The 25,029-nt window shown below is 43.7% G+C and overlaps 1 protein-coding gene across 3 annotated transcripts in view; it reads left to right on the top strand.

Annotated features, from left to right (window-relative positions):
* Nucleotides 1-25,029, top strand: part of GPD2 (glycerol-3-phosphate dehydrogenase 2) — a 927,571-nt gene that overhangs the window by 555,217 nt on the left and 347,325 nt on the right. For all 3 annotated transcript variants that reach the window (XM_085645519.1, XM_085645518.1, XM_085645520.1), the window contains exons 7-9: nucleotides 3,886-4,050; nucleotides 4,790-4,934; nucleotides 18,945-19,138. In XM_085645519.1, coding sequence (XP_085501645.1) covers nucleotides 3,886-4,050; nucleotides 4,790-4,934; nucleotides 18,945-19,138 — 504 coding nt within the window. The remainder of the gene's footprint in view (nucleotides 1-3,885; nucleotides 4,051-4,789; nucleotides 4,935-18,944; nucleotides 19,139-25,029) is intronic.

The raw sequence follows: 25,029 nt of genomic DNA, 5'->3' as shown, positions 1-25,029 counted from the left end.
CGAAACATGTAGGGTGGGTAATAATAGGCAGACAGTTAATATCAAATGTATATTATGTAAAATACATGAAGACATATTTGGGTGGGATAATCCTTGCCTCGGTGTCCTTAAAAGAACTAAAAATTCTTGTTCATATATGCTATACCTTTTTTAATTCTATAACCTGACAAGTGGCTTTGGATTACTACTTAACTTACTGTCTGTTATGAGAACTGGCCTGTAGGGCAGCAATGAAGTACCTCCACTTCTGTCTGCCTTGGGCAAGTTTCTTTACCGTGCCCCAGCTGTGGTTAAGGGTCTTCATTTCTGTTTCTGCGGTTTGCTTCCAGGTATACTTTAGCCTGCCTCGCTTTTGTTTGTCTTCTAGGGTCTACTTGAGAGCTGTTCTTGTAATGGAGTCTTGTTTTCTTCTGAGGGTGTGCCCTATCCATCTCCATCTTTTTTGAAGGTGTCCATGCTCTTTTGCTTTCATCTTGTGAACAATTTCTGTTTGGAGACAGTTTGTGGCCAGAAAATGCACAAGATTCTTCTCAGGGTACTGACGTGGAAGGCTAACAGTTTGTTGATGTCGCTCTTCGTCATCCACCAGCATTCTTATCTGTACAAGAGTATGGACAGAACGCAGCTCTGGTAAAGCCTCAGCTTGGTGTTGTTGCTCTTCTGAGATGTCCTCCACAAATTGTTTAGCATCCTGAAATCATTCTTGGCTTTGTGCAGTCTGCTCTTTAAGTCACAGCCTGTCTCTCCTTCATGTCTGATAGTACTTTGTAGGTAGGTGAAAGCTTCAGTCATGGCAAGATCCACTCAATACACCTTGATTGATAAAGGGTTTGGGTTGCTGATTGGCATGACTTATGATTTCTTCATATTGATCTTCAGGCTCACTATCTGTGGTTATTTTTTGAGGTGAGAAATATTTTACTGCATATGCTGGTGTGTTAGAGAGCTAGGCTAGGTCATCCTCATAGTCAAGGTCCTCCTTGAGAGATGACGGTTTATGCAAGTTTTAACATTGTCGACTATCCTAGAAAAAAGATTACTTACTGTTTTATAATAGAATTCCTTAAACATCACGTCCAATGACCAGACTGCCTCACAGATGATGTCTTTTAGAGGTTATTGCACCTCTAACAGCGTGAGCTCCAAAAACAGAAGAATCTGTCCCTGCTTTAGAAAACAAGCATTAGAAATGCAAAAGGTCTCGCCTTTGATTAAGCTAAAGCCATTTGCTTTGCTAATGGTAATGTATAGCAAAGCAAATGGGTTTAACTTAATAAAAGGCAAGACCTATTGCATCTTTAATGCTGGTTTTATTTTGAGACTGATGCACTATCCGACCATGGTAATCTTCATTCTGTGAAAACTGTATCTTCTATGCTCTTAACCTTGTACTGATGTTGCATGTTATTCATCATGTTACTTGCGGACCCAAGTGGTCAATTTGTTTCTTCCTAAAAACCAATAAACATATTTTGAAAATAATAGAACTGTTTTGTTACAGTGTTCAGTGAGAGAGTAATGATTATGATTTATTATTACATTTTGTGTTATACTGCGAAGAGAATTATATATGGCATATGATAATTAAACCCTGCTGATTAAATGGGGGAAATTGTAAATAAATGTATGTATGCGTTAAGTGTTATCCGTATATCGATTTTGTCTGAGGAGCTGCAGCTCTTTACATCATCAGCACTTGTGTGAACATAAGCACACTAAGGCTGGTCCCCCATGAGTCTCTCAGCTGTTCGATAGGGGTGGTGGTATGTGGTAGAGCTGTTAGACTCACGTGTATAAGGCGGTATGAATCCTGATACGGGCCAAGGTGGTTCCTAGACTTGTGCTCCTGTATTCAGAGCGTATAACAGCCTCTGCCATGTGCTATGTAGGCAAAAATTGAGTGGTCCCTTCCGGTACTGGTACAAGGGCCAGTGGCAAGAGGGGAGTCTGGTGAGGCAAATAATCTTTTACCTAACCTTCAGAAGCACTAGGTGGTGTTATTTATACTTAAGTATGCTGCGTTTATCTGTTGTACGAGAGTGTAACTGTTTTGTAACTTGTGGTTGTGTCCACTCTTTTGGACATTTGTCATTTGCATTGTTATATTTATCTGAAGTGAAATTTCTTCCTAGAATTTTCGGATTTCCACTGTTTCTTGTGACCTTGTTGGGAACTTCTAAGTGGATTTTGGCAAACATTTTTCAGGGTTCTTAAAGACAACCAGTGTCATTATGGAGGTCATAAGAGTACAAAGGTCAGCCACAGCCTAGACTCCAATTCTCTGATCATTAAAGCGGATTATGATTTCATTAAAAACAAATGAATCTCACATCCCAAACTAAGAAGTGATGGCTCTACTGGGGAGCTGCTCATACATTCTCCTGCCTACCTATGAGGAGACTGTACACTATCTTTATCAAAACTGGATGGTGGGCCACCGGTGCACAATGTTACTCTTCCCATTACTGGCCCTGATTTCCATTATCTGTTTCCAGGAAATCTCTAATCCGTTATGTCGTGATTCTATATTCTTCTGTGATTTCTGATTTTTTAAAAAAAAAAATTATGATGTTTTTTTCCTAAATCACTTAAGACTGAGTTGCAAAATCACTTACTCCTGCCCCCCATGTCACCCATGTGATAATCTACCCTCCTGAGTATAGGTGTGAGCTTTGGCAGGCACTTGATTAAAACTTGAGGCTGGCACAACTGGCGTAATCATGCCAAGCACACTAACATGCCTTGCACGTGGTTTATTGGAAGGAGTTGCTGACCATGAAGTCACCAGCTGCTAATCATATACAGAGCAGGCGATCACAGTTAACGTTAGTGCATCACAGTCCGCAGAAATGCTGAGCTTGCCTGAAAGGCCATCTACATCAGGAGAGAGCATCCCTGCTATAGATCTCTAAGGCAAGGGCAGAGCCGGACAGATTAATCAGTCTTCTCAACTTGTAATTGGTGCGAGCTCTTCCCAAGATGGGGCGCTGGGGCTGCTTAGCTGTGCCTTACTGTCTCATGAAGTTAGGTTATGGGTAAAATGTGCACGTAAAGTAGACGGTTCATGGTGGGTGTTTAGAGGGCGAACACCATGAATCAAGAGCAGTCACAATTTTAAATAAAATACATTATGACCACAATTTTGATACTGTGCTTTCTCTTCCAAATCATACCCATGCTGAAGTAAGCCTTAATAATTGATAATTGTCTGCATACATTTTCTTGATTCAACCCCCCCCCCCCCCCTCACCCCCTCACCCCCACTCAGAGTTTACAAAGGACAATCTTTTGCTTCTTTGTTGTCGATGCTGTGCGTCAGTTAAATCTGTTGATATAGGAACTGTTTCAAGAACGACAATCCGGCATTTACCAACGTTGTACATTTTAAACTTAGTGTCTCCCACAAGATTGTTTGCAGTTTGAGTGTTAAAAATATATCTCGTTTTTTGTATCCCGTTTATTAAAAATAAGATTTGATATTTTTTTGTCTGGTTGTTGTCTGAAAGTAAGTGTCAATATGTGTTGTTGATTAACACAGTAGAACAGTCTGGAAACAGATCCCTGTAGGGCTACGTCTCCTGACAGCATGCAGTATGTTTCACGTTTTAAAAGCTTTTAGTTTTTTTTTTTATATTAAACTTACACATTTTCAAATAAGTCATTAGTTTAATGCGCAAACCCAGTCTTGCATTTGCTTCGCCTCGAATGCCTGACCTAGAAGAGACAATGTGTCTTTAAATAATTCCCGCTAGATCTGACCAGCCATCATGTATATTCAGTGTGACAGGGACAGATGTGACAGATCGGTTCTGACACACTTCGATAGCACAAGTCAGTGGCTTGAGGTGACTCATGTCCTTCCTCTGATTCTGTCCCCTGCTGCAGGACAACACAACGATGCACGAATGAACCTTGCCATCGCCCTCACTGCTGCCAGGTACGGTGCTGCCACAGCCAATTACACTGAAGTGGTAAGCTTGCTGAAGAAGACAGACCCAGAGAGCGGCGCGACGCGCGTCTGTGGCGCGCGCTGCAAGGACGTCTTAACAGGTACGCAGTTTAGAAGGCTCGCGACAACGCAGCGTCGGGCCTCTGCGCCAGCTTTTGTTTAATCTACGCATTCGGCCTAAAAAATAGAATTCTAAATTGGAGTTTACCCCACCAGATAAGTTTACATTTAAATTAACGGGATGTTGTTTTCCTAATTCTTTGTCAGTAGTTTACCAAATCATATGTGGAAACAAAACCCGAATGCATTATTGGAGACCATTCAGCTGACATAGTAGGCGCTGGAAAAGTGTCGTGTCACAACACACATTGGCATGTCATTAATGTCAATCATCTTTAACTCGTGTCAGGTCCCTATTGTATTCAGAGTCTGGGCACTGAAGATTATCCCATTCACATTAAAATCCACTTTTTTACAAGCTCAATTTATAAAATAAAGTATGAAGTGGGTTGATTGCGCTGCCTGCTTTTTTCTAGATAAATAATTTGTACAGATTGTTTTTTTTTTTTCATTTTCTATTTAAGATAAAAAAAAAAGTCCTAAATCGACCGTTTTACTTTTTTAATGTACCTGACAAAATAGGAATAAAGGTTATACATAAAGGTACATATACACCTATATATGTGTTTATAGATTAATTTCCCGGGTATTCATTTCCGATGTTTTTCTCTAAGTGACACGCTTCACAATAGCTGAAGATCACAGATGCATTAATCATCCATAACACAAGTGAGCCGGGAAACAAACGTGGTATGTGATTGATGCTGCTTTCTTTCACAGGGAAGGAATTTGATGTCAACGCCAAATGTGTTATCAATGCTACAGGGCCGTTCACAGACTCGCTTCGCAAAATGGATGACCAGGAAGTCGCAAACATCTGTCAGCCGAGTGCTGGTGTGCACATTGTGATGCCTGGCTATTACAGGTACCTGTATGACAAGCCAGCCAGTTTTCAAATGTCCTGCTGTGTTGGATGATGGACTCTCTCAAAACATTGTGCTTACCCAGTATATGTTCACACATTAAACACGAGATTAAGCGCCGATGTATGACGGGAGGAGATTCAGTAACCCATTCCAGTGATTTATTACATTTACCTATGCAATATGAAAAATCCTTTACGGGAAATGAACTATGGGATAATTTCAGAACAACTTTTGAACTTAAACCCACTTATTATCGGAGCTCACCTGAAGTGTAGAAAAAAATCAAAGTAATATACGTATCCTTTCCTACTATATAAGAGCTGTAGGAAGGATCATAAACAGTCCTGTTAACTCTCACATTAATCTATGAAAATGGCCAAAATAGGAAAAAATATATTCGGCAGTCCTTCTACCACAGTATGTCCCCATTGCATCTACCTGAAGGGGTCAGATGTGGGGCAGTGTAAAGAAACAACCAACACCGTAGCAGTACCCACGTGGAGTAACATCTTGGTATAGACAATAATTCTTATCTGAATAGATGTGGTGGCATTGCAGACTCCCAAGAAAAATGCAGCTTGCAGTGCTCTGTTAACACAGAGTATCTTGCCTGACCTCTTCTGAAGCTGGTAAATATAATTTGAGGTGCCGCAGACAGTGTAGCAGGTGTCCTAGAGGAGCAGCTCATCCAGCCGGTATAGCGCTGTGTAATGTAATGGAGCAGAGATTGTGGTCGGGTGAAAAAAATGGCCTAGGCCTAAATGATTAGTGATATTGTATGCTTAAGATAAACTTCTATGCGCTGTCTCCAACACATGAGAAGTGAAGAGGAGCCTGAGATTAGGATGGGAATGTCCGCTGCATGGTATACAGGTTTGCTTCCTGCTTTAAGTGCTCAAATTCATGTGTATCACGAGCTGATGTTTATTTTGACCATATTGTCATGCTAGTATGCCATGTGTGCAGAAACTTGGCTGGCCTCTGAATATGTGAGGTCCTGGACCTGCCTTGGAACCCTCAGGGATACCCAGTGTGCCTTCATAGTGAACAAAGTACTACTGTCCCTGTGCTGGTTTAGCACACAAAGCTGCGGGGACAGCATACTGTGTTTATGAGATTGATAGTGTGGCCAGACCTCTTTATCAATGTTGCTGAGAGTTTGGCATCCAGGCCCCTCTTGTGGAAAGGTCTGCTGTTGTGTGTGCCCAGAACCTTTCACTGGAATCCTGTGTGTGTGTGTGTGTGTGTGTGTGTGTGTATAGAGTGCTTGTAATACATGTACAGTAGAAAGGCTCTGAGTGTGAGTGAGCCTGAGTACTGAAGCCAGTGGGGTCCATTTTGAAGACCCTGCTTCAACACAACACAAGACAGAGAATGGAGAACAGATTTTCCAGACAGTGGACGAGTATTTCCAGCATTTCTGATGCTGGAGGGTGGATATTTAGACACTGAAGTTAGGATAGAGACTAGCTTTAGAAATTTAATCGGGCCTTTGTTACCAAGGGGTTGCTGTTTAATTCTTCTTGAGCACCACCAGCTTAGTAAGGGTAAGGGTAAAGGATTGACTGCAGATTCCTTTCTGTAATGGAGAAGGTTTCAAGACCAGGCTTGCCCTTTTTTCTATGCTGGATTACTGAGAGTCTGATTACTGCGAGGTGCACACATCTCCCACTGCCTTATGCCTGTGTTGTGGGTGCTCCTGTGTGGAGGCTGACCTAGTGCCACCTGCTGCTAGAAGCATCACTACACAATGTCTGTGTATGGAGAGCAGCTTGCTAGGGCCAGTTGAAAGGAGAACTACCTCAAACCTCAGTTCTCAAACTGCAGACAGTGGATCCACATCCCCTATCTAGAAAATGTGTGTTAGAAGTGGGATTCCTAGTTGGCTGATGTATGCACCCAGGCCAGGCAGTAGCCACCTCTCTAGTCAGGGTAAGCTAGATACACACTAAAAGATAATCTGTGCTCACCCTCTGATAGCTTGGCACAGAGCAGTCAGGCTTATCTAAAGAGGCAAGGTCTAAAGTATTTATGCAACACATACACACACAGTAACACAATGAATACACAATAAAAAGACTCCACACAGGCTTTGAAAAATAGAGAATATTTATCTGAGCACAATTGGACCAAAACAACTAAAATCCAATCATTATAAGTAGAGATATGAATTTTTAAAGATTAAATGCCGAAACAGTGCTTAGAAATCAATAGCGCTAAAAGGTTACTTGAGGTCTTGCTAGACCGGGGTAAATCCAGAGTTCAGGCCAACCGTGATGAAGGGCAGGCTTGGCTACAGGACTCATGCAAGGCCTGCTGAGAAAGTACCTTGGATGGAGCAAAGCGTTGAAGCTGAGGGCATGATGCGTCTATCTTTTCCACACAGTCGGGTTACCGCTTCGTCATTGTGCTTCACTGAGATGCAGGCAATGCATCGTCGTCAAGCCATGCAGAGCGTTGGTGTCTGGCCGTGCAGGCTTTGGAACCATTGTTGTTGAACAGCCTCTGGGTCAGCATCATAGGGCGATGCGTCGGTTCCGATAGGCACAAAGAAGACAATGTGTCGGTTTTGTAGTAAATCAACTGCAGAACCCACTTCTGAAGTCCAGGACTTGGATAAGGCACCTCAGGTAAGGATAGGTATCACAGATAGCAGAGTCCAGCTGCACCAACAGAATTGCAGGAATTCCTTTGAATCCCTGAGGCGTTAGAAAACATGATGCAAGCCCTTGGAGTTCACTTGGAGGGAAGGAAGAGTCCAGCTCCCCATCATCAGTTTCAGGGAGCAGCAGAGCAACCAGCAGAAAAGCAGTCTTTCCAGAAAAGCAGTCCAGTTGATTCCTTTAAGCAGCACAGGAGTCCTTCTGACAGAGGGCCAGTTCAAGATCCAGAAGTGTCTGATTTTAGGGGGGTTAGAGACCCAGTATTTAAACCCAAAAAGTGCCTTTGATGTAGGGGGTGACTTCAAAGCACCTCTCTGAAGTGAACAATGATCCCTTTCAACCCAGTCCTGTCTGCCAGGCTATCTGTGGGGGTAAATGAGTGATTTGTGTGTGGACAAGACACTACCTATTGAAGTGCAAGTTTCAGCCCCTCCCATTCCTCCCTACCCAGGTAGACCCATCAGAGTGCAAGTGAATGCAGATGAGTGCTCAGAATGCAGATGAGCCTCACCTTCCTGTGTTTGTGGTTGTCTAGAGGGAATGCACAAAGTGTAGCTGTTACCCAATCCAGACATGTATTGGAGACAACCTGCAAAGCACACAGATTTAAAAGCACAGAGAAATGTCCACTTTTTAAAAGTTGCATTTCTAAAACAGTAATGATATATATAACTTCACCAGTAAGGAGGGTTTGTTATCACCAATCCAAACATATGGAACTTGAAAAAGCCACTCTTCTCTGATTAGGAATTGCAGTTTAAAAGTGTATTAAGAAATTCCCAATGCTAACCTATGAGAGGAGTAGGCCTCACAGTAGTGAAAAATGAAAAAGGCTGTTTTTCACTACCAGGACATGCAAAACATGAAAGTACATGTTCTACCTTTTACTTACATAGCACCCTGCCCTTAGGGAGTTTCAAGCCTTGGCAAGTAGTTTCAAATGCCAAGTTGAAGTGGCAGTAAACTCTAGACACAGGCACTGCGTTGGCAGGCCTGAGACAGGTTTGAAAGGCTACTTCTATGGGGGACACATTTAGTGCTACATGCCCACTAGTATCATTTAATTTACAAACACTGGGTCTATGGTATACCAATTTACAAGGTACTTAGAAATAAATCCTATATGCAAAACAGGTGTAAACCAATCATACCATGTTTAGAGGAGAGAGCACATGCACTTTAGCACTGGTCAGCTGTGGTGAAGTACCCAGAGTCCTAAAGCCAACAAAAAGGTCAGAAAAAGAGGAGAAGGAAGGTAAATGGTTTGGGGTGACCTTTCAGAGAGGACCATTTTCCAACAATTTGTTTAAAAGTAGCACTCAAAGCACCTCATTTTGTTGCAGTTCCAGTTTCTTTTTTTAGCCAAGGAATGGAGTGCTCTGGAGGGTTCCTAAAGGACTGCTGTGTGTCTAGATCTGGCAGCCAGTCTTCCATAAGTGAGAACACCACCTGAAGTCTGCACTGTCCACTGGAGCAGCTGAGGGTATACCTTGTGCCTAGCAGCGTGCCTGATGAGAGAGGGAAGGGGGCTGGATGGCCCTGCAGGAGGAAAGACCTTCCAGGAGGAGAAGCCCAGCGAGTTCCAGGGACAGAAGGATACACTGAGGAATTTGACTACCAGACATCATTTGCATGCATCGGCCCCATTTGGACTACAACTCCTTTGGGGCCTGTCTGTGCAGGCGACAACTGCCATGATGACTTCACTGACCAAATCAGAACTACAACTGCTGTGATGCCTGCACCAGCCTGATAGGGGTTCCATTTGTGATGGTCCCAGCTCTGGCTCGGTTGGGGCGATGGTGACTGCATTTGCTTGGTCCGTGCCTATACCTGAGGAGGATTAATAGCCCAGTGCTGCTATCCCCTAGCACATGGCCAGAAAGAGCCACAGCAACACGGTCCTGCACCACATATAATAATCAAGATAGCTGCTCACCGCTTAACTGATCCAGGTAGCAACCTGTAAGGAAATGCCGGACTGTGGGGGCAATCTGTCAAGGGGTCAACCCGGGAGGTTCAGCACAAGGGAATTCAGGGGAAATAGCGACACAAGGAAGAATCACAACTTGGATCACTACCCTGTATACTGGATTGAATTCCATAGTAATGTAGGATTAAAAAGTACTAGTTTTCCTTGGAAAAGCATGCACTGGGCTGGACATTACATTTATGTATCTGTTGATTGATAATTGAATTCTGAGCTCATGCCCCCTCCCCATGCTACCTCCCTGAGAAGCCTGTGACTGCTTGCCCTCACTACCCGAATAAACTAGAGCCAAAGTAGGATGGACCTCAGGACACTAGTTGAAAAAGCTCAACCACCAGATTTTGGGCCCACTAGCCCCTATCTGCCCTGTTGCCCCTCTCACCCTGTATGATGTCTGACATAGCCCCTTGGTATGCTACTGAACCATGACAGTATTCTAGCTGTTAGTCATGGGAAGCCTGGCTTTGCACTGTAACATAACTGTTGAGATTGTAAATCTTCACCCAATTCCGTTGGACACCAGTCAGTTTTCACAGACAAAGGCCTCTTAAGTGTATATGCAGAGAGTCTGTTCTATTGACGGGTCTTCTGGCAGTGACAGGGCCTGTCATCTCTCCTTTCGCCATCTGCAGAATGTTGTGGAACTTTAGTCCTGGTGACCTGTGGATGATTGCCACCATCAATCGAGAATTGTTATCTAACTGCACCCTCTACTCAAATTGCATATTAATATTTATTGACCAGGCATGAGCCATTAAAAAACACAATCTATCAGCAAGATTCTATACCTCACTGAAAAAGTCGAGGCTACTGGGTGATGTGCCATAGGCATACTGTTGATTTCACCACTATGCAGATACCATGTGCCAGCATTAAACCACCCAGTAACATACCTTTCAAACCTGGATTGTGCCCTGATGCACCTAGCTACTGTAGACTTGGAGCCTCCTCTTCATGATGGCCCCAAGAATCTACTAGGTCAGCCATTACCCAGGAATGAAATGAGGTCCATTGATTGCAAGATCAAGTCAGATACCTGTAATACCAGGGAAATCCCTGTGAAAGACACACCCGTAACTTAATTAGTACTGGCAGTGAGGACAAAGGATTAGGTTTGATATGGAGCAAAATTCCATTGTCACTTGGGACAGAGACGAGAGCTGAGGCAAAAATATAAGGCTTACCTTAAGCTTTGCCGTAGACCTTTTGAACGTCTCATAGCTGACGTCTTGACCACCAGCAATCTTTATGCACTCTTTATCACATATCTATGGCTCTAACCTAACTCATTCCCTGTTTTTGGAATGCTCAACCTACATGTCTGTACAATCCTGCTACAAAGAGACACACATAATTAGTGATGGTCTCTATTTCCCATAAACCCAATTGCCTGTTTACTGCGCTCATCTATCCACCCACCAGCATCATTCACCTTCTGTTCAGCCAACTTCACACTATTCCTCAAACAGATTTTCACTTTCCACTTTATCTACCAATCAGTCAGTTAAAACCGATGTTTCAACTCCTAATTCACAGAAATTACCTCATCGCCACAATCATTGCCACACTCTGGTTATACACCAGGTTATACTTATACCAAGAAAGAATAACCCACAGAATGTATTATCCAGATCAGACACTCCTTCGATATAACTCAGTGGCGTACCAAAAGCCCTGAGGTCCCAAGCTCTGGGGGGCTCCCAAGCTCTGGGGCCCCCCTCTGGCACTGGCAGGTCCCTAATCTGAGAGCTCCGGTCAGGGTCCGGAGCATGGGGAGGCCCCCTCAAGTTACGTTACGCCATTGATATATCTGCACCTATACATTCCAGAGGCTGTAAACTAGACCTCCTCACCAGCTTCTCACTTTATTGTATTGACACCTAGGGCATGATGCATGATTGGGCAGGTTGCAAATAGTGAGTACAAATAGTGCAGCTTCTTTTTAGTGGCCAGCACACCATTTTGCAATGCGACTGATATACTAATCAGAATGAAATAGTTTCTTCATTCATAGCCTTTTTTCTGTGTGAGGTTGTGCGGATTGGTGCATAGGTAAATCGGAGTGCGATTCAGATGATAAACTGATGGCAAAGTGAGTGCGTTGATGGATGAATGGGTCTGTGATTGCGTGAAATAATGAATCTGAGTAGTCATAAGAGTAAGAACTGAGGCATGTACGTATAGATGAGGGCATAGTTTAATGGATGAATGATCAAGTAGACGATAAACAAGGACATTCTGCAGGGGATTCCTGCTGTACTGTCCTGTTAGGGGCAAGAGGCTGCTCTACCCTCCCTCTGCTGTTGTTCACTCACACATGTATGCACACACCCACCTATATGTGCACCCATTTATCCACTCATCTATCCATCCATTCATTAACCGTTTGGCTCACTCCCAAATGCACCCACTCACCAATTGAGACAACCACGCAGTCTCGCCATTAAATTAAAAACCCTGTTTGATGCTTAAAAAAAGACATCTTGGTTTTGTCAATGCTAGTTTTTGAGGGCAAATAGAAAAACATGATTATGCGCTTCAGTTAAAATTGATTGCAACCTGTGCATAGAGTGCCGGGTAATACAGGGATACTGGGATTTGATATTCCACACATTGGAAGTGGTGATCGAAATCCCAATGGATCACGATCCAAAGATGGCAACCATGGGGAGTGCTCCCAGGATATGACGGAAACAGAGGATGTAGGAAGCTGGCTCTCTATATAGTGTACTAAAATGAAGTACACTGTGCAGAGAGTCCAGTGGATACCTTATTGGTATACAGAGGTAAAAGTAGGTAATACTAATTCTCTATTTGTGGTAGTGTCGGCGAGCAGTTAGGCATATCAGAGCATAGTCCAAAGCATTTGTTGTACTCCGAGGCAATAAATTAGACACACGCTCAAGAATAAATCAATAGCCCAATTTGTAAAAATAACATCATTTAAAAAAATAAAAATTATATATAATTTTTCAGAGCAAGAACTTCATTCTAACGCAAGTATGTTTTAAGCTATGAATTTTTAAAGTTCGCAAAGACAGTCACAGTTGTGTGCAATTATGCACAATAGAAGTCAATGGGAAAAAGCATAGAAAATCACTCAGTGGGTTCTCGAGGTTCACCTTCTGGATTCGGGGAAGTAGCAAGGCCAGGTCCAATGTTCCAGCAGCAGATGTCTGGAAGCATCCCGGATTTAGCCAGGAGCAGGGTACTGAGGTAGTTGGTAGCAGGTGCTCTATGAAGAAGGGGGCCACCTGAAAACTCACTGCACAGCTGGACTTAAAGGTACGTCCGGGAGGGTTCCACTCAAGGGAGCAGGTCACAAGGGCCTCAGGATCAAGGGAGCACAGCTGGTTTGTCGTTACACAGGCCGGGCTGGTTGCAGGGCAGATAGGGCAGCCAAGGGCCATGCGTAGAGATGATCCTCTAGGTCAGGGGCAAGCAGGTTGCTGAGGCAATTCCGGAACAGCTGGGCCACTCACGGAGGGGGCCTCAGGGGTCTCGAAGTCCCTTGATGGGTGTCTGCGTTCTGCGTCATTAGAGTCTGAATTGGACTCTTTCTTCTCGGTCTTCAGTGTTGGGGGTCCGGTACCCCAGGTATTGGATCAGGACGGCTCTGGTAGGTCCTGGTGTCCTCTCAGTTGGTGGTGGGCAAATCTGACTGATCGTAGCTGATGTACCTCATCTTGTTTGTGTGCTGCGTCTGAGTCGCCAGGGAGCAGCAGATCGGTAAACTGGACTTCGTGGTTTGGAGGCTGCAGGGGAGTAGCTCCTCTACTCCAATGGAGGTTCTCAACAATTTGTCGTAGGCTGGAGGTGCTCCGGGGTTCTTGGAGGCCTCACAGTTGCAGGATGAGACAGCAGACCACGATGGTTGAGTCCTAGAAGCAGCCGACAGGAGGTGGTAGCAATTTTCTGCAGCAAGTCGTCTGTTCTTGGGTCAGCAACTCTTCTTTGTCCGTTGCTCTTCTTAGGTCAGTCGAACCTAAGATGCAAGTCCAAGGATGCCACCTATATGCTGAATTTAGGGGTGTTAAATGGGGAGACAGGTAGTAGCCAATGAGCTATGTACCTTTATGGTGTCAACACCCTGTAAGTGACCACTTCCGGTATGAAGGGGCACTACCCTAGCCCTGATAGGTTAATTTCTGCCATCCAAAGATGGATGATTTGGAAAAGTCGTGTCCACATCACCTGCCCCACCTTAGGGGTGTTCCTGGCTGAATGTGGCCACACCTCCTACTTTAACTAATTTTCCCACCTGTCCTCCCGCCAAATGTGGGGCAGGAAAGGAAGGGTTGGCATTCTCAACTATCTGGAGATGCCTGGGTTGCATTTCACTGGTGGCAGCGCCTTCATAGCTTCCCACTCTGAAGGCCATCCTGTCCTGGAGTAGGTGTGAAGCACCTATGCCCAAAGCAGGCTTTGTTCCTGGACTCAAAGTGTTGGGTGTCACCCCATGAGGTCAAAAGCATTTCTGGTGGTGGCAGGCTGGCTAAGACTAGTCCGATACCGCACCAGTGCTTGGTAGGTTTAACAGCTTAACCTTTAAACTGTGTGCATTTATGAATAAATTCAGCACCACCATCAGGGTGCATGGGGTATAGCGCACCCTGTCTTAAGGCTGTTGGCCTGCAGTAGGTGTGACTTGCCTATACCTCAGGCAGTGTAGATGGACATGGCACACAGAGCTGTGTGCCATATCGTCTCTTGGTTTTTCTGCACCAAGACACGTAGCCTGCAATGGTAGTTTGGATGGTCTTGGTGAGGGGTCCCTAGGGTGCCACAACTGGTGCTGCAGCCCTAATGGCCCCTTTTTGGCCCCAGTGCCCTAGGTAACAGGGGTACCATTTACTAGGGACTTGCAGGGGTTGCAGAAGTTGTGCCAATTGGGGTACACTTTTAGGGAAAGAACACTGGTACTGGGGACCTGGATTTCAGGGACCCAGTACACTTCACTTAAAGTTGTATCTGAAACCAGGCAACAAGTGGGGAGGGGGGTGGGCGGGGGGGCTGGTCTGCAACAAAAAATGTTTTCCACAGAGGACAAAAGCTACTGATAGGGATTGCTTGCATGCAGGCTAAATGGGATAAGAGCAGGCTATTGGAGCTCTTGCAAGGCCCCCCTGAGTTTGAAATGGTTAAGAGGGATGGACTAATGTTTACTGGCCAAAGAGGCGGTATGGTATATAGGTCCATAGGCTTTCCGCAGAAATACAGCCGAATCGGGGGCAGTGAATAGAGCATCACGATATAACATGACCCGGCCACTGGCAGGGCAACCTCACGGGAAGAGAGGCAGGACTCTAATCTTGGGGTAAGGTGGCAGAGGTCTGAGAAGACAAATCATCAACAAACTAAGCTCGAATATGACAATCACAGTGACTGGAGGAATATACAGCACGTGGGTAAAGGGTCAGTAATCTTGCATTCAACCAGGTGTTGGCACAACTCTGTGAAACATTTACTGAGCATATACTCTCTCAAAATTCGATCACACAGCCCTTCATAACTACTCACTTGGATGCCCTTTACCCAGCCATTCAGTGCCTTACCGGAGAAATCCAGAAAATCTACCCAAGACCGGCCAGTCAGTCTGTGACTGTCCTTAAATCTTAGATGGTACCCCTCAAGGGTGTGACTACATTTAGTGATAAAGGGGGCTTTCATGGGGGTGTAAGTCATTTAGTCTGCCACATCCTCCGTGCCATTTGTAAAGTCTACAGATGGCATATGCCTCCACAGACTGCCCCCCCCAAAACTCCTCTGGGACCTATGTATTCTAAGGGTGCAAACCACCTATCAATATCATCACCTCAAAGCTGGGCACCAGGTTTTTACGTATGTGGATTCCTTGATCTCCTTTGGACACTGCGGTATTGGTGGCACCATTTCTGCTGGACTCTGACAACTATTTGACCTCAAGTCCAGCTCCTTTAGGCTAGTTCATGAGCCATTAACATTTTCCGCTCCTCCAAGACTCTTTCTCCCTCAGCCTTTCCCTCCTCTGCTAAGGTTTTTTCTGCCTCAGTTCTTCTCTCTTCTGTGGCCAGTCTGGCTGAATGTAGCTTTAAGTCTCTTTCAGCCTCTCTGTCCTTCAACTTTTCAGGAGGCATGTTGTGATAGGATACAGAGTCATTGCTAACTGATTTCCCTCCTCCTCCTCCTCCTTCTCAGGGCTATCACTCTTTTGGTCCTCTGGGGGAGTCCCTCACCAGGCTGCTACCTGAAAATCTTAAAGGGGACCCTGAAGGTCCTGCTTAGTGGACCCCTTCTTCACAGTTAGCCCCCTCTTCTTGCAGAACTCCTTCCGCTGCCTCATATTGTAGTATGATAGGCAGTTGGGATCCATTTCCATTCTGGCAAGGTATCACAGGTGCAACGAAAAAGAGTCTCAAGTGTATAAAGGTGAGGCATACATTACATTGGGAAAAATGACGGATCTGAGAAAAAAACTCTGATTAAAAAAAAAAAACCTCTAATTGGTATCAAATTGTTTATCTGGGATTTTTATGTAATACAAAATTACTGCATGGCACTGCACAAACATAAGTCCTAAACTCTCCACTGAACACCAATGTAGAAAACTGGATTACTGCTTGGAGGGGGGGGGGTGATTTAGCATCTCAAACAGTAATAAAGTGGAGACACAACACAAGAAAAATCCCACACCAATTTAGAAAAATAGAGTAATATTTTATAAATAATTTCAGACCAAAAAGACGGAAATCCAATCAGTAGACCTGAAGATGTGCCATTTTAAAGATCTGGTCGCGCCAGACCGAGACAAAATCACAAGTTCATGCCGACCACGTTGCAGCGTAGGCAGGATACAGGAACCAAGTTAAGCCCACTGAACAAAGTATCTTAAATCCTGATTTGCGGTCTGCGCTCCAATTGTTTGCGAGGCTTTGCATTGTCCAGTGTTGGATCCGAGGGCCTGCAAGGTCCAGCTTCCGGCTGCATTGCTCTATGTTGGTTCAGATGAAGCTGTGTGGCGAGGCTTTGTGTCTATACACAGTGGTTTCGATGAGGCTGGCACCTGAGCTGCTAGGCTTGGCGAGGCTTTGTATTGCTTGTCGTTGATTTCATTCATGTTGCTTGGTGTCGGTTGCGATGAAGCTTGTAAAAGCTTTGCAGGGTTTGCACTGGATTTGGTGAAGACCGCAGCTGGGTTAGCAAGGCACTTCTATCCCACCATCTAAGGGTCCAGGACTGGAGGAGTACCACTTGGGGGGGGGGGGGGGTTAGGACTCAGCAGGCAGTGTCCAGGTGCACGGTACAAGAGAGCTGAAGCCTTTTCTGACCCTGAAGCTCTGATCAGGAGGCCAGCCAACTAGCCCTTGGAATGTCTCTGGCGGTCCTGGGCTCATAATGCAGGTTCAGTCCTACCCACTCGGGCAGCAGGGCAAGAAAGTAGAAGGCCTTCTTACAGCAGAGCAGCACAGCAGTTCTTTGGAGTCTTCCACAGGCCCTGAGGTGTCCTGGAGAGTTGGGTCTGAGGGTCCAATATGTATGCCTGCTGTTAGCTTTGAAGTAGGAGACTTTTCTAGAGGCTTCCACCTTCTGAGGTGTCTGAAGCTTCCTCCCTCTTTGCCCTGGCTTGTCTGGGTACTCAAGAGACTAGTGTTATACCCTTTCTGATTTTGCTATGGCAAAGTCTTTCTGATGTGCAAGGTTGGTATGTGATCACTCAGCCCTCTGTCAAGTCAGAGATGGCTCGTCCTGCCAACACATATTCCCCCTTTATCTCGCTGACATGAAGCAATACACAAAGATAAACTGCCAGCTACATCCAGTCATGGATCTAGGAGCAACCTGCAGGCACCAAATATTTTGGACAAGGAAATTGCAACTTTCTAGAAGTGGCATTTTCAGAATTCTGACTTAAAATCCAACTTTACCATTGAAGAGGGTTTTAAATTACAGTTCTTTAGACACCAAACTTTACCTTCCTACCTGTTCTCAATTGAAAGTGATCACTTATTAGATGTAATAAGGGAACCTAATGTTACCTTAAAGGAGAGGCGGGCCATGCAGTAGTGAAAAACAAATTTAATAGATTTTCACTACCAGGACATGTAAATTCAGCTAAAAGTAAAGTTCAAACTTCTTAAATACAATACTTTCTGTGTAGAGCCTACCCTAGGGGCGACTTGTATATATTGAAAGGGGTTTAGGCCTCGCCACAGGTTTTGTTGCAAGGTTGAAATGGCAGTTTAAAACTGCACATACAGGCTGTAATGGTAGGCCTGAGACAGGTTTAATGGGCTACTTAAGTGGGTGACAAATTGAGTGTTGCAGTCCCTCTAGTAGAAGTTAATTTACAGGCCCTGCGTATAAGCAGTATGACTTTCCTAGGAACTTACAAGTAAATTAAATATGGCAGTTGGATGTAAGCCAATTCTATCATGATTGCAATGAAAGTAGCTTTGTGCCGTGTATAGTTCAGGTATTATAAATGGAAGCTATTGAGGCCAAAATAATTGCAAGACAGCTCTGCGGACACCAACAGAATATACAAAAGCAGTTGTGAAACAGAAGGCAAGAAATGTGTTTATTATGTTCGTTACAAACAATTTAACTGTAGGCTTGTCTGCTGTTAGTGGGCGAACACTTAAACACTCAATTGTAAGCCAAAACTTTTCGCACCTTGCTATCCCAAATAATTTGCTGATAGCAAATGCACTACTCGCAGAAAAAAATGAACGGAGAAGACAAAGGAAACCCCTAATGGCCTTGCACTAGTGAAGTCCCTTTGTGCAAAACACAAGCAACTTATCACATCAGCCACAAACAAGTACTATAGTGACTCCACGGTGAAGCTACCAACATGAGCAAAATTCTGCTCAAGACACTCAAGCGCTGTCATCCACCTTCCTGGCCCTCATATCCTACACTTTGTAGACATGTACAGTAACTCCAACCTCTTTTGATTTTTTTTTTCTCTCAATGAAAAAGTTCAAACTCCACATCAACTCCAGCAAGCCTTCTTCTCATCTTTAACCCACCACTTCTCTTAGCATCTTGCAATCCTGCAACAGTCATCCTTTAAAGCTGCATCTCTTGCAAATTGAGATGGCTAGGTCTGTGCTATACAGCCCCATACTTAAATAAATTGATACATTGTGCCGCTTAACATAACACAAGGCTTTTAAAACACTGGTGCAAGTGACCCATTGTTTTCATGGCTATTTGATATTTAAAAAAAGCAGATCATGTTTAACAATATCCTTGTTGCATTCTGTTTGTTGCATTCTGTTTGCCAGAAGTGACAATTTGATCATTACTGTCTTTAGAAATGTTTTTCTAGCTTTTGCATTATCCAAGAAATGTTTTTTAACTTTCTGTTCCAGCCCTGATCACATGGGCCTGCTTGACCCAGCAACTAGCGATGGACGGGTTATCTTCTTCCTACCATGGGCAAAGATGACTATTGCTGGAACAACGGACACTCCGACCGATGTTACTCATCATCCTATTCCAACCGAGGAGGATATCAATTTTATTTTGACTGAAGTGCGCAACTACCTTAGTTCTGATGTGGAGGGTAAGTAGGATGGTACGTTAGATCTATATAATTTGCTGTTGCTCTTTTACCTCAGTGTCATTGTAGAAAGAAATGTCTAAGTACAATACATTGATTGTTCACAAGACATTTACTGTAAACTTCAGTCCAAAAGATCATTTACTGGCTATGTATTTCTCTGGCTAATCAATATATGTACCATCCTTGTTGAGTAAGGCAGTGGGATGATTTATGTGCTTCATAACACAAAATATTCAGTACATCCACAATCTTTCTCATCCACAGCTAAAATATCCTAGAATTTGATGATACAATCAGGGTAACACCACAACCGGACTCATGGCACTCACAGCAAAAGAAATGCTAAAATTGGATACCACATTCTGAGGGCACGGTCTCAGCCACACATTACCATAGTTAACAAACTGGCTGCCAGTGAATACCCCACGACCACCCACGTTTGTCATGTTTCCCAGTGAGGCCTGGAAGGAAACACTGCAATTTTACATATACACAGGTCTTTCCAAAAGTTGCCTTCACTTTTACACAATGACTTCTGACAAACATTTACATCCATGACAGTCTGGTTTAGTTTCTTGGAAACTATACTTACTTACAGAATCAACTTCTCAAGAACACAATATTGCTCCTTGACACCATGTACAAGGTTTATACATACGTTGTGCAAATGTGCTTGTTATTTTCGTACGTATGGCAACATAGCTGTCTATTGTATGTATGTATGTCCCGCACACCATTTTAGATCAAGTTTTTCGTAAAGTATTCCATTGAGGGGAGCTATCTCGGAGTACGCTTCATCCTGATAGCGCCGAAGTAATGTCCATAAAGTTGCGGGACGGATGGTAACTTTTTTGGAGTAATATGATGGATTAGTACATCAGGGGTAAAATCGTGATTATGTGTTGAATATCCTTTTAGTGGGAAAGCGGTATAGTTGGGAGCGTTAAGATCGGCCACTTACATGGATATATTGTTGTTTAAATGACAGTTCAGATGAAAAGTTATACACTATTGTAACAGCATTTAAACGAACAATAAAATGATGATCTTATAATTAAACGAGTTGAAATTTTGAATGAAATCGATTTTGATGATTTTATCATCTTCACATGGTGTGAGCATCTCGGGACTGATATTACCCATATCAGCAACTTTATGAACATAGCTGTCTATAACACACGAACAATGGCAGCCTGATCAAGGTCTCTGCCCAAAACAAGGATGCCTTTTGGTATAAATAAACATCGGTTGGCAAAGGAGTGCTTTGCTATCATTGGCGAGGTCTCTACATTCGGATGCTCCGGCCCAGCAGCCTACTGATATCTCTACGAGGGGTGCCCAACTCGTGACCATGACAGGGACCCACATTCTTTGCCTTCATGTAACTGTGGTTGAATCATCCAGTATGGAGGTTCGTGGCAGAACACATACATATGCTCTAGACTCTTAGGTTAGGGGACACATAATAGGAGTATGCCAGATTTCTATATTGTTTTATATGCTGGCATATATACATTGTATTAGCTCTATGGTGGAACTTTTCATTCTGTTCACTGTCCCGGTACTTCTAATAACTTTCATTTGCTTCTGTCTATTGATCATTGCTGCACATATATTTTATACAAGAATCACGTTGGTTCAATAAATATTGAAAATGTCCAATTGTTTTTCTCTGAGAGAAAGAGAGCATGAATGACTGAGCAACAGGGTTCTAGATCTGTTACCCAGTTCACGGGGTATCAGGGTTGTCCAGTTCAGTGGTTGCAAGAGCCATTTGCTACCTCTCTAGGTTTAGAGGTATTATTGGTGGCACTTTGAGCAAGCTGGCCTACATATCCTGATGGGTTGCAGGGAATCATTCTAACACCATCCCAACGGTTATATGGTCCACAAACAAGCATTCCCTACCATAGGGTGGAAACTACATGACATGGCCCACCAACATTGGTTGGCTTCTTCCCCTACTTACCTCCTAACCAGAGACGTCCGTGGTGGTAGGGAAAATCCTCAGCTGAGTAGTTAACTCCTATTTATTGCCAGTAAGCTGTTCAAGCTTGATCTCTTAAGGATCTAATTCCCACTGTGTTACCCGCTATGTAATTCATTTTTTATTATGCCCAGAGACAAAGATGATTGGGCATTAAACATTGCAGAGAATTGTAGACTTGTGGTTACTCTGAAACTATTGCACCATTGTCTCTAATCCAGTGGTGGGGATGTTACCTTCGTGGTTGAAGAACACAAAGCATTTAGGACAGAGGTGTTCCATTCTTGGGTTACCTTACCGGCTGCAGACAACGTTACACAACTATTTCACACCTACACTGAGGATGAAATACCAGAAAGTATACTCTATATTAAGAGATAGGAATACATCTAAGCTACTAAGTACACATAAATTGGTCTACAGGTGCCCTCCCTCAAACAACGCAAAAGATACACAATTGATGGACGGAATGCAGAACAAATTAAAACATTCACCCCCAGTCAAGAGATCTGGGTTAAATCCATCATTCTTTTGCTCACCATGCCACCCCAGTTTATACCTGGCCATATGTAAATCAGTCTTGACCCTGTGCCTCATGGGAACAGTCCAGCCCGAACTGCCAAGCCAGGTCCTCCCTGAACCGGAAACAAGCATCCTAGGACCAGTTTTGGGTTTCACCCCTCTTCAACCAGGATAGCTTGATTCCAGTGGCACAGTGAGCCCAGGACCCACGTCTGGGCATACCTGGCACACTTAGGGCGAGAAAGCAAAAGACACACAATTGATGGACTGAATTCAGAACAAATCAAATCATTCACTCCCAGTCAAGAGATCTGGGTTAAATCCATCATTCTTTTGCTCACCATCCATCATTTGTTGCAGTTACACTTTTCGCCCTAAGTGGGATGGGTATGCTCAGATGTGGGTCCCTTGCTCACTGTGCCACTGGATTCAAGCTAGCCTGGCTGACGAAGGGTGACATACGCTGAAACGGGCCCCAGGATGCTTGTTTCCGGTCCAGGGAGTACCTGGCTTGGCAATTCGGTCTGGACTGTTCCCATGAGGCACAGGGTCAAGACTGATTTGCATATGGCTGGGTCCAAACTGGGGTGGCGTAGTGGGCAAAAGAACTATGGATTTAACCCAGATCTCTTGACTGGGGGAGAATGTTTGAATCATTCAGCATTCCGTCCATCATTTGTTGCAGTTACACTCCCTCACACAACAGCAAACGTTAGACTCTGTCCTCTCATTAAAGAGGGAGCAACATTGCCAGTCTTAGCCGGCTACACACCCCATCCTAATGTTGATAATTTACCAACAGTAGAGGTGCGAACACTATACAAAGATTTAGAAACAATTTATAGATGTCTTTCACAGTTCGTTATGCAAACATTAACACTGTGCGGACTGCTCAAGCCTTACAACCACAGTTGGCTACACCAGGCATCAACTCACAAATGCTAAAAGCAATCATGTGAAAAGTTGTCATTAGACGGGAGGTGATTCCGTTCTGGATTGCACAAAAAATATGCCAGCCTGAAGGCTGTTTTCCCTTACTGGCCTGCAGGAAAAACACAGAATATGAACTATTTACTTGTCTATGGGGATGACTCTCCCTGTGGAAGATTGCACAACTTGGGGTAAAGTCTTTGCTGCAGTAAATACCAGAACACATGGTACCCTTCCCTGACTGTTTTGCCGGAAGTGCTGAAACAGCTCCAGAATGAGTACAGAGCAGAACCTGTCCTGGACTTGGGGATGAAACTGATGGGTAATTTTGCCACAGTATCCACCATTATGTTAAGCAACATTATCACACTAAGAACAAGTGGCAGTGGTTTTGAGAGAAAAGATCAGCACCTCCGTAACGTTTGCAATGTATTTAGAGTCCTAATGTATATGTGTGCTCAATGTAAACACTGTGCCACCTACCCAGTGTTATCCTGTATAGGAAAAAATGAATTTTCTCTATATACATAAACTCAATGCATATAATACAGAGCACAGCAAAAAATATTTTACAAAACTGACCCTGTTGTCAGTTACATTTAATTTCAACGAATAACTTCAAGAAAACAGTTAGGTGTACAGGGTGATATAGTCCAGATACAAGTAAACAAGTAAATGTCAAAAAAGCATTCTTGGTATTGTTGACTACGGGGTAGTAGTGTGGATGGAGACAGCCGACACGTGTTTCGTCACGTAGACGACTTTTTCAAGGCTTAAAATTTAACTGAATCGACAAAAATATGGTCCGTAATCCTCTAATTGTATCGAAGAGGGGAAATAAAATTGAAACAGGTCGCAATATCAGATGTCATCTCATAAGTGTGAGAGCTGCACTTGTGAAAACATGGAAATTTTATGCTCTTTATGGTAGACGAGACTGCAAGGTGAGTTACTCAAAATACAGTACGTTTTTTTCTTTCTTCTCAAAATAGTAGCAGAAACGGTCTTGTATATAGGTAGAGCTGGTGTGCTCGTTATGATAAGCGCAGGCTCACGAATGTATATTTGCATCAGTGGCTCATATATTATCCGGGCGGGGTGACCCATTCCGTAGACAATATCCCGCTAGACCTGGCTACGGAACGGGTCACCCCCACCTGGATTACATTTTGAGAAGAAAGAAAACAACTTACTGTATTTTGAGTAACTTACCTTGCAGTCTCGTCTACCACAACAAGCATAACATTTCCACATTTTCACAAGTACCACTCTCACACTTATGAGATGACGTCTGATATTGCGACGTGTTTCAATTTTATTTCAACTCTTCGATACAATTAGAGGATTGCAGACCATATTTGTGTCTATTCAGTTCAATTTTGAGCCTTGAAAAAGTCGTCTACACGACGAAACACATGTCGGCTATCTGCATCCACGCTACTACTACGTGTCAACAATACCAAGAACGCTTTTTTGACATTTTATACTTGTTTACTTGTATCTGGACTATAGCACACTGTACACCTAGCTGATTTCTTGAAGTTGTACGTTGAAATTAAATTTAACTGACAATAGGGTCAGTTTTGTAAAATATTTTTTGATGTGCTCTGTATTAGATGCATTATGTTAAGCAACATAAATGGGGAAGCAGCAGCATTGGCTATACACCAGCGCACACAGGATTTAACTCATGCACAGCAGGTGCGACAATTACCTAAAACTATCCAAGAAACCTATGCTACGCTAGGTAGAGATAATTTGGGAGCCAATGCTGGCAAACCACAATTGAAGAGCAATTCTGAAAAGGATAGCTCTAAGCAAGCACCGACTCTTCAACTAAAAAGACATGGGACAATAAACAATAAAATAAAGAAACGATAAAATCACAGGGTGGGTCTCCTCAGCAGGAAGCCACTGAAAAACGACATATTCTTGAACCCTGTGATGATAATAGACCTCCGACAGGTATCAGGTAACTGATACATGTTCATCTTGTCCTTCTGGGAGTCATCCGATACACTTTTGCAGAGAGGTGGATGGTCAGCACAGATTGGAGGAGCATGTGAAACTGAAGGACTCACAACGCTCATCTGACTACATAATCAAACAGAAAGATAAACCGAAACCTTCCAAGCCTTAATTCAAAAAGAAGGTAGCCGGACATAAGGTCAAGCATGCTTCAGATATTGAGGACTCTGCTTTTGAGCGGGGAATTGGCACTGACAATGCTTGACACCACGGCAGAAGTCCCAATAGTTCAGCAGAACCTGATGGATTGTCTGGTGGGAGTAGCTCTGAGTGAGTACATCACAGTGGAAACACCGGATACCAGGGTAAGTGCCCAACATCGTTTATACGAAATACAACTCCAATTGGAGGGGCACTTATCCAGAAACATCAATGTTCTCTTTTGGGAAGACTTAACTTATGGTTACGACATCCTTTTGACTGA

The sequence above is a fragment of the Triturus cristatus genome, chromosome 3_1, assembly GCF_964204655.1.
Source record: "Triturus cristatus chromosome 3_1, aTriCri1.1, whole genome shotgun sequence".
In the NCBI taxonomy this organism is placed as follows: Eukaryota; Metazoa; Chordata; class Amphibia; order Caudata; family Salamandridae; genus Triturus; species Triturus cristatus.
Note: the sequence above shows the minus strand (reverse complement) of the source record. Positions and strands in the feature narration are given on the sequence as shown.